This window comes from Seriola lalandi, unplaced genomic scaffold (genome assembly GCF_002814215.2).
Source record: "Seriola lalandi dorsalis isolate HSWRI2012SDOR001 ecotype SW California unplaced genomic scaffold, Sedor1 jcf7180002054916, whole genome shotgun sequence".
In the NCBI taxonomy this organism is placed as follows: Eukaryota; Metazoa; Chordata; class Actinopteri; order Carangiformes; family Carangidae; genus Seriola; species Seriola lalandi.
This window is the reverse complement of record NW_019525468.1, coordinates 2,364,682-2,375,164: the sequence shown is the minus strand read 5'-3', so window position 1 is coordinate 2,375,164 and position 10,483 is coordinate 2,364,682. Positions and strand designations below refer to the sequence as shown.

Here is a 10,483-nt window from a genome sequence, read left to right as displayed (position 1 = left end):
ATGATCTTACTGAGCTTCTCTTGAAACTACTGAGACATCAAGACAGCGAGTGATTTAATTTCCCTGTCCAACACAGGTTTACCTTCAGTATGGTACCAGCTTACTGCCATGTACTTAAATAAAGCTGATTACTCCAATGGCTCAAGAAAATAAAATTTAAAAAAGATATGGCTGCCAGGTGTTCGGTCTAATCCTTAGAGGTCCATTTTGGCAAATCCTTTATCTCTCTCGAGTTGAAAAAGCCTGCCGTGGCTCCTCTCTCTCCCTGCCCAGTGTTTATTAATAAACCTAAACAGATTCGAGGTAGTCATGGTCACACATAGCAGCACAGTGACAGAGAGAGGAGGAGACTGGGTCAACTGTCTATACCCCCCTTCTTCTCTCAGTTCATCTGCACACTACATTGCTCCCGCTCATTCTTTGCTGCTCACTTTGCTTTGTCGTTTGAACCACAACTCTTACAACAAATTCATCCTGATGATACAGCACAAGTACAAAGGAAACTGGGATATATGCTGAGAGGTAAGTTCATTTATAATTGACTGCGGCATATGGTTTGTGTTAATGATTCTGATAAAATTTGAATGAAAACACTAACACTAACCATGTATGTAGCTCTTAGCTTTCAAGCAACGAACTGTATAACTAAAGCAATTTAAAAACTAAAAACTAAAGACATGTCAGGTGTAGCATAAAATAATTTTTTCAAATGTTGTTATTTAGTTGAAGGAGAAAAGTTGGTTTAGAATGGTCAGCAAATGTAGGCCAGTGCTGTTGGGGTGGTGGGGTCTAAAGGAATGTGCCTCATGCCCACGCCTGTCCTGCAGCGGGACAGCTGGTCACTCTCATGTCCTTCCAAAAGTTTTGATCACCCATGCACAACAAAGTCCAGTCCTTAGGCACTGGCGACACTTAAAAGAAAAAGACAGAAGGGTGTTGTGGGTGCTGTAGGTTTTAGTACATTATTCATATCATTGGATCTAGCTTAACACAACAGCTGAAACTGCATCTGGAATTTCGAGGGAGGAGGTTATGGCCAGGAAAAGAAAACTGTCAAATAAATGTCACACTTGTCTTCCATGGCCTGTCTACATTACAAATCTCTCTGTGATGACACTATTGGGTCAATTTGATCAATTTACTCTCTGGGAGTCTCTTGCCAGTCTTGGCAAACACCTCAAGGGGTGAAATTACAGCCACATTATTCACCAGGGGAGAGTGCAGATGCCCATCCATCGGCACAATGACATGTTATGATAATCTGTGCTCTAATGTAATCTGTGTAATGCCACTCGTTCGAGCTTCAGACAGAAACCGTTTGTAGGTGTTTATATTAGTAGTGTTGCAGTTTTCATTTGAATGCATAAGTAGATTTGTTTGAGGTGTGTCTGAGTATGCTGTGCCCAGGAGATCTAGCCAAAGGGGACAGCTGCTGGTGGCATACTTTCTGCTAAACTGTACCCTTGCTCTGTTCTACATGCCCACATGTGACAATGACATCAACATAGTTTACACAGAAGACTGGCCAACATATTAACTCAACTCCTCTGTCGACATATCAGTGCAGGCAAGGCCTAGTATCTGTGACATGCAGCACGAGTGCCAACAACTACAGCTATCATGCTTGATATGCATCAGCTAAGCTAATTATATTAATTTGCTTTGGTCAAGGGATGAGACGGTTTTGAAGGAGATCATCTATGTCCAAAGAGGGTAATTAGGCTAAACCAATGGAGGACATGGATGCCAGCGCTTCATCTACTGGGTTCGAGCCTCTCTTCATCAAAGAAGAGGATGGGGAGCCAGACAGAACCTTCATGGAACAAGGGGAGTGCAACACGGCACAATCTGGACTCACCTTCACAGGAACACAGCTGAATCCATCAGCCTTAATGAAGCCATACTTACAGGAGATGGATGACTTACTGAAGAGCTGTGAGGAGCTTACTGGTATTCCCTTTGGCTCTCGCTTCTCAGAAGGTTACACAGAAACAAGCATGAGCGAATCAATTCTTGGTCAGAGCAAAGAGGAAGTTACAATGGAGAGCTACAGAGAAACAAGTATGTCTCCCCAACCATATCTTTCCACAAGCTACATTGACACACACATGGATGGGGCCGGAGCAGAAGACCAGTCAGCACAAGGGCAGCTGCAAGGCTTGGGCACCATCATCAACAGGTGTGGAATGACCACTGAAGTTTCTCGCCAGACAGAAATGCCTATCACTTCAGCAGGCACCAAACTGAGTGAAACTATGGTGGAGTATGAGGGCCAGCTGCTGGGAATGTTGGCCATGCTGGAGAATTGTATGGAAGAAGCTGGGATGGACTTTGAGCCACAAGACTGGGCTACAGATGCAGGCCATGAATATGTGCACATCAGTAAGAATCCTAATAGGGGCACAACACTGGTCCCCATTCAGCAAGAGAGGCCAGTGAAGTTGGAAACCCAGCCAATGCAATTAGAATCCTGGGCTGCTCAACATGCAGAGGGAGATAAAGTTTCCAAGGACAGCAGAAATGGCGTGACGGTAGGTTCAGCAACAAATAGAAGTCAGCAGAATCCTTTGCTTGGCTGCGACACCATGGGTGGCATTTCGATGGAAACACTGGAAAGGTCAGGGAAAACAGTTCAGGGGGTTCTTAATCCGCAGTTTTCACGGCCATCAGAGCCATTAGATAGTAACGAAAATGATCCAATGTACTGTGAAGGGACAAAGACAGGCTCAGAAACAAATGAAGACATAACTGGGACTGAGGTAGATGACACTGAAATGTCAGCTGAAGAGAGACTAGAGTCCACGGATCTGAAATCTGGGATGAATGAATTAGGAGATTTGGGGTCTCAGATGGAGGAGTGCATAGAGGAAGTACAGCAGTTAGAGAAGAGGAGGAAGGAGCTGTTGACAGAAGTGCTTCAGTTGAGAGGGAATAAAAACAGAGAGGAGGCAGAGGAGAGCAATAAGGAGGAAGAAGTGACAGAAGAGCAAATTGCCACCAAAGTGGCAGAGCTGATGGCTATACTAAAGAGTGAGGAAGAGGGGAGAAGGGAGGAGAGGAAAAGGGAGACACAGAGCCTCAGGGAGGAGAGAGCAGAGGAGGAGAGGAGGTTGTGGAAGGTCAACCTGGAGAGACAGGGGCTGCAAGAGGAGTTCAGAAAGCTGAAAATGAGGCTCTTCGTCACGGCCAGGGACTGTACCCACAGTCAGGCCTCCCTGAACAACCAGCGCCGCGAGACGGAGCTGCTGAGGAGAGAAGAGGTAAGACAATTTTCAACTAGAGTCTTCATGTGTGCATTGTATTTCCAGGAAAACCCTAACATAATTTTATTTCCATGCTGCAGGTGAAGCTCCAGTCTCTGCTGCTTCAGCTGACAGAGGAGGGCTGCCAGCTCAGGTCAGCCCAGCAACAACAGGTCTTAGAACTACGAGCAGCGCTTCATGCTCAGGCGTCCAGTAAGACCTCCAACACCCAGGAGGATCTTACCGAGTGCAGGAGGCATTCCTGTGGGGACATCCAGCAGTATTTGCAGGGTGGACTGAGAGCCCTGGAGGATAGGTGCCTCTGTTTTCACTCTTAACACAATTAGCATTTAGAGGCTGATTATACTATATCTTATAGTACCTACCTCTTCTCTATATTAATCTGAAAGTATAATGTGTACTGTTTTCAATTTGGCTCCCTGCAATTAACCACAGGGAATTTGTTGCTCATATTTCAGTTTTGGGTAGAAACTCATTAAAATCAATGGTTGCCTTGGCCAGGTATGAACCCATTTTGCTGGCGTTGCTGAAGAGGAGAGACGCAACAGCTGGAGCGCTGGTGAAAGCTAAAGAGCAGGCCCAGGAGCTGAGAGCCCAGCTGGGACCCCTTAGGGAGGAGATCCAAAAGCTGAAGCTCCAGAGGGCTTGTTTGGAGGAGAAACTCAAACTAATCCACATCCATCGGAGAGAGGATGCGGGGCAGTACAAGGTGAGCAAAATGATGCGGAGAGGGGTGTTTAAAATGGGGAAGATGAAAAGATAAGATAAGATGTACATATTAAAAGTGGTGTAACTTGATACTCAAAGGACTTAAGTTTTCAACCATTACAGGAGACAGTGTACTGTCTGGAGGAGAGCAGCAGAGAACTGAAGACTGAGTTAAAGATTCAGAAGAAAAAAACCAAAGACACAGAAGAGTTGAGAGACAGCCTAACCAAACAACTCCTCCTTTACAGGTAAGATATGTTGATCTATTCTGCTTCTTACTTTTAAAACCCTACAGGGAAGCACTCTAATCAAATCATTTTTCTTACAGGGCTGCCATTGAGGACCATAACAAGTGTAACCATGAGGAGAAAACGTGATTGTTTTTTTGTTTTTTGTTTTTTAAATCAAGAACATACCCGCGAACATAGTTCCGTGACTTAATAACAAAACTGATTATCTCATTATCTTTTATCTGCAACATAGTGAATGCCAAGGTTCTATTAATGCACTTTACACATATTAAGAGACATGCTGTTGTTAAAACAAACAAAACTAAGATTGACCTAGTTTGTCCAGAACAGTCTGTAAAGATGAACCAGACTGCTGCTTGTAGAAAGGTTTTTGTTATGAATAAAAGCTTTACGGTTCTTCCAACCTGAGTGCGCCTGATGAGTTAATGTCTGACTCTGAAGAGAAGAGAGGGGTTCATGTACTTATATGGGCAACATGGCTGAAGAACTAAACAATGGGACACAGAGTTATAGAGTGAGAGTAAGATCAGAAGACAGGAGTGCACCAAGACGTCACAGCAGACACATGAAAAGGTCTGAGCAAAGTGTGATGAGGCATAACCAACTGTTTCACTGAAAGGATTATTTAGGTTTGTTTAAAAATACTTCTAGGCTTAGCAAGACACTGATGCTATTCAGAGGCATTGACATCAAGTGCACCCAAAGACTAATGAAAGACAGTTTTATTAAGAAATGCACTAACAATTTAACTGTACAAATGCAAAATCCCAAAACATAGAAAAATGTATTTCACAACGACAAAAATGATTAGTAAATTATTTAATTCCTTTAGACGAGTAATGTAATGTTAAGGTGACTGGACATGGGAAAACAACTGGACAATTCAAACACAGATTCAGAAACAGCTGGTGTGGAAATCGGAGTTCAGAACAATTCAGTGGTGACCAAACTGACTAGTTATTTGCCTTTTACATTAAACATGACATTCTCTACACTTTTAACATGTGTGAAGGGAGCTGTGTGTGTACACAACAGCAGGTTACTGTGAATAAGCATTTTTCTTGGGCTCTCAGTATGATCGCCCCCTTGTGTTGTAGAAAAGCTTTTTTGAAAAAGCATTGGCTAAAACATTTCAGTGTATAAGGGAAAGCCAATTTGGTTACAAAAATATACTTTTTATATGAAGTGCAAATAACATGGCCGAGGCAATAAATCACTGAATAAAAGGGGAGGTCTTCACTTTGAATATTCCAAACACAACCAGGGCTGTACATGCTTACTCTCTTTCCTGTATTTACAGTGATTTGTGACATATTGTGTCCCACCAGTAAAGTAGAGCAGGATGGGAAGAAGTAGCTGCATGGATCTTCTGAAGTGGCAGTTTGTGATGAGGTTAAAGGTTAAGACAAATGTGGGTAAATGTGTTACGCTGTGGCTTCAGGGTCTGTTGCACCCTCAGGATCTTCATCATTGTAGATGTTCTCAGCCTACAAGGAGAATCAGTGTGTCAGTCATTCAGACATACTGTCAAGTTATTAGACATTATGAGTCAGTGCATTATTGGATTCAAGGACAACCAGAAAAAGATGAACTCTCAGGCTTTCAAAGCACCAAGGTTTATCTATTAAAACACTACTACATACTTGACTGCAAGCTTTCCTTATATTTATGACAGTTTAGTGTTAAAGGAAATACATTATACAATATTACAAAGGGAACAAAGTAAGCACACACCGTGGTTAGTACACTTAAAATACTCACCATTTCTCTTTTCTGTCTTGTCACTTTGCCCTGACTGAATCCCTCCAACATAAAATCAAAAATCGATCTTGACTGAGATTTTCTCTTTGTAGTTGTTAGCTGAAATTTCAGGAGCCTCCCATCAGGCGATTTATTCCTACAATTCACTGTTGATTGCTCTGATCCACCATGTTATAGCTTCTTTAGAGACATGGTATCCTGAGAGCAGTCGCCTCTGCTGTTTGTGACCTTAAAATGTTCCTGCAAAGTTATGATTTGGTATGTTGTCTTTGAGATAAAATAATTCCCTATAAGACAACATAATACAAAAAAAGAATCATGTTCTCTGCCTGTCCTCAGCTAACATGTGTTAGTAAAATGGGGACTCAGCTGTCTTACCATTTGCCAGACTTGCATAATGTTGTCTTCAGACACAGAGCAAATCACCCAGGGCTCATTGGGGTTCCAGGAGAAGTCTGAGATCTTGGCTGTGTGTCCTCCATGGATAAACTGGTACACAAAAGAAAAACCACTATCATCATTATTGTGATACACGATGATTTTACCAATTAGAGTGAAACTCAACCGCCGAAGATTAGGAGACTTCAATGTGACTCACCAGTAGCTCAGGAGGACCATCCTCTGCATCTTCTGGGGACTGCTCCTCTCCGATTTTACTACAAAAAACAGACAGAAGAGTTAAAGTTCTGAATCATGTTATAGAACAACTAGACCCTATGTCAGCTAGATGAATCTGCAACTGTGTCATGATTCAAATGTCCACTAGGAGTGTTTTTGAAGTGAATGTCTTCAAGTAAGTCTGTTCTACAGGAGCTATATTTCCAGTGACTATGATGACGGTTCAACAGCACACCAACTCATCTTTAAATTGTATCTGTATCCCCTGGATAAGGTTAATTAGCTGAGGAAAAACACAGAGCATTGCTCTGGAAAAAATCAACCTGACATGTAAAGAGCACAGAGCTGAGAAGAGCCACATCTGAGATCTGGGCAAGAAGCTTTGTTCCTAGACCAGTGGACATTACCACACTGACTAAAATGTAAGGGGATCACCACAATGGAGCCACTACGAGACATTGCCACATACGGTGGACATAAAGGGTAGATGTCAAGTTGTTTACCTGAGATCCCAGACATTGAGGCGACGGTCTGTTCCACTGGATGCCAATATAGTTTCATTATGAGGTGACCACTGAACCTGGAAAAGCCAGTCAGACAACTCAAATTAGGTCAACCTGAGCAGCAACACAGACGTATAAAACTGAAACTCTCATCACAAGCATCTGTCAGGAACATTTATCTCAAAGTTCATATCTGCTTAGCAAGTGCTGATGCTTCTTACTCATTAACCTTTTGACTCAAACATCAGAGATTCTTCAAAGCACCAGGAAACAATTTTGTCTGAGATTACTATTATAAATGCAACATTGTAATTTAATTTCTACCAAAGTCTTTTAGTTGACTATACAGATTTGAATACAAGATATCCTGCTATTCTTATTTTGAGAAAATGTCACAAATGATAAATATTTTACCTGGAAGATCTCATCCTTGTGTGACTCAAAGGAATGCAGCTTCAGTTTCAGGTTTCTCAAATCCCAAAGAGCCACAGTCTGAGTGGGAGAGAGATATTACACATACCTGCCAGATTTTCTTCATGTCTGTGATAACATGGCAGTTTCAAAATAGCAATAATGTCGTCATTATTTATTTAGTCAAAGAGCTATAAGATGCACATCTGACAGAATTAAACTTCATGCTATCAATGAAACTAAAGATGAGATGAAACAATTAAGATGAGGTGGAGTATTGCATCACCTTGTCTGCAGAGCCAGTGGCAAGGATGAACTCGCTGTAAGGGTTAAATGACAAGCAGTTGACCTCTGCAGTGTGGGCATCTACTGCATGGCTGGGTTTGGAGGTGTTGTTTGAACGAGTGTCCCAACTGATATGAAGAAAGGCAGGGTGATCGTCATTCATTTGTATTATTTAAAAAAAAAAAAAGACAAATATTGATGGACTGTGCAACATTGCCTAACTTTTCAGGTGAACTGCTTCACCAACCTGTCAGATCTGACTCATTATGAATCTACTTACATCATGAGCTTCTGGTCATCTGCTACAGATCCAAAGAGTGACTCATGAAGCAAGTGCCAAGAGACGTCTTCCACCACAGCAGTATGACCGGTGAAGATCGTCTTTGCATCAACTATTTTCCCCTCCTTTGGCACAGCACTTATATCCCACAGACAGATCGTCTACAGATTAAAGAAAGATGAGAGGTAAAAACCACATCAATACTTCACATTCCATGTTTGAACACTTCTTAAAATTTGAAATAATAACTCAATAAAAACCAAAATATGTGAAGATGTCTGATGATGGTTCTCAACCATGAAACTTTAATTTTCCTCTTACATGGTCATCTGATGCACTAAGCAGACAGCCAGACAGATTTGCATTCCAGGATAGACCATAGCCCTCTTTCTGATGACCTCTGAGTCGCAGATCAGGGCGGCATTCTCCATTAACATCTATGGACAACAAAATGAATGCACACTGTTATTATTTCCCAGCATAAAAAACAGATACACAGTAATGAGGTGTTAGTCATGTTCAACAACATGCAAACTTTAGCAGTGTCTGTACTCTGTGATCTATGTACCTGGCTTGGAAGGATGCTTGGTGTAGTCAAACACAAGCACGTCTGAGGTGGGGGTCTTAGTGGCAATGATGCAGGGATTCTGTGGCATGTAGCGGGCACGGTTGACCTCTCCTTCATGGTTAATCTTGATTTCTATCTCGATCTTGCCACTCACTGAGCCAAAGCCTCCAAACTCTGCAGCAACATACAAAGATGCAATATGAGACAGTGAGCTTAAGAAAATGTACAATTCACCTATAACACCAGAGCACTAATTCCCGTTGTTACTCATAAGCTGTGGGAAACAAGTTGTGTAAGGATTCTGGAGCTATCTGAAGAAATCCAATAATAAAGATGATTAAGCCCAACTTAAGATACAGATCCTGAGGGGTCTGCCACTTGATTTAGTGTGTTACAAAAAACTAAACAACTTATTAGAAATATACATGAAAAGTCTGCCTGTCCGAATATGTACACTTATTAAGCATGTGACTGTAAAGTTCTCCAACCTCCTTTTTCACTGTCATAATGTGAGGCGTCAAACTGGGCATCATCATTGGGCAGCTGGACACTTGCAATGACTAGGTGATTCTGCTCATCAGATGTATGAGTGCCCAGTACCAGTCTGTGTACACTGTAATCCTTCCCCTCTGGCCTGTAAGGAGAAAAAAGTTTAGTCATTAACGTCATTATCACTTATTGAAAGGAGACATATTGGTATACACACATGTATGAGATTACTACTGGCCCAGTGTGTACCTGGAGACATCAGGCAACCACTGAGCGGTGAGGCTGGGCCACTCTAAAGCGTGGGTCATAACCAGGTCATAGAGGAAGGGGGTGTTTTTCTTCCAGATCTTGTACTCCTCATTAATCACTCTTTCCTCCACTGCATCGTCAAATGCACCAGCTATAGTGGACAGAGAGTGACAACAGAACCATTGATGAATAATTGGTACTTCTACATTTCATTTAGTTGCTAAAAATACTTGCAAGATATGTCTATAGCTTTCAGTGGCTAACGGTGTCAGTTTAATATTAAGGAAGTTGACGGTGTATCTCTGCTATAATCAAGACATTACTGATAGCTAAAGCTATGAGGTTCGACAAGAGCTGTTTACAGTTGTCTTTGTAGTAGACCAATGAATGACTCTCGACCTGACTAGTGCCCGGTATGTAGGCATGTTTGGAGTAACAACCTAACCTGGCTATCATGTGTATACTCTTGCTACATGGTTAGCATACCTATTATAACTTAAAACAGTGTGGTACTGCACCGTCAGTTGCTACCAGTATATAATAGCTAACGTCACTGTTGGCTAACAAATAACGCGAAAACTCGAAATGAAAACCGAAACCGCGGCTGTTACAGCTCACACAATGGAGGTTTTACGCGGCTTAGGTTGTGAATGTGAAAGGTTAATTCTGAAGCTATAGCAGCTAACTGCTACTTAAGCTAGCCGTATAGCTAGCTTAATACATGTCCGATAACAGCGATATTTGTCGCAGACAACATTGAAACCCTTCATTTTACCTTCCTTGTCCGCCATTGCAGGTATCTTAAGTAGTTGATGGACGACAGTCACTTCAGGTTAGTTGATACTTGGAGTCAAAGAGCCTTGTCGCAGGTCTCCCTGTGGTGAGCAAACCCCAGTGCCGTTTAAAGCACAGAGTGAACGAAGCTAAGCTAACGGCTAACTGAGGACTGGGGGAGACGTGGGTGCATTCGCGCGCTCAATACAAGTGAGAGAAACGTCTTTCCGCCAATCACAGCGCAGTAGCTGTGCTCGTGCTGACCATAGACTGCATACAACAATGGACGTCTCCGGGGTTGAAAAGTGAAGCCAATGCGGAAG

At 42.3% G+C, this 10,483-nt stretch overlaps 2 protein-coding genes across 2 annotated transcripts; one reads left to right on the top strand and one right to left on the bottom strand.

The window, feature by feature from the left end:
- The first annotated feature begins 377 nt into the window (after window positions 1-377).
- On the top strand, window positions 378-4,625 carry sync (syncoilin, intermediate filament protein). The gene is made up of 6 exons (XM_023431054.2): window positions 378-522; window positions 1,672-3,260; window positions 3,344-3,558; window positions 3,765-3,972; window positions 4,095-4,219; window positions 4,300-4,625. The coding sequence occupies exons 2-6, from the start codon at window positions 1,731-1,733 to the stop codon at window positions 4,346-4,348; spliced, it is 2,127 nt and encodes a 708-aa protein (XP_023286822.1). The 5' UTR covers window positions 378-522; window positions 1,672-1,730; the 3' UTR covers window positions 4,349-4,625.
- Window positions 4,626-4,929: 304 nt separating this feature from the next.
- Window positions 4,930-10,462, bottom strand: rbbp4 (retinoblastoma binding protein 4). The gene is made up of 12 exons (XM_023431055.2): window positions 10,162-10,462; window positions 9,387-9,537; window positions 9,137-9,282; window positions 8,649-8,822; window positions 8,402-8,517; window positions 8,081-8,241; window positions 7,802-7,928; window positions 7,519-7,596; window positions 7,105-7,181; window positions 6,582-6,639; window positions 6,362-6,472; window positions 4,930-5,709 (listed from the first exon to the last, which is right to left on the bottom strand). The coding sequence occupies exons 1-12, from the start codon at window positions 10,175-10,177 to the stop codon at window positions 5,647-5,649; spliced, it is 1,278 nt and encodes a 425-aa protein (XP_023286823.1). The 5' UTR covers window positions 10,178-10,462; the 3' UTR covers window positions 4,930-5,646.
- Window positions 10,463-10,483: the final 21 nt, after the last annotated feature.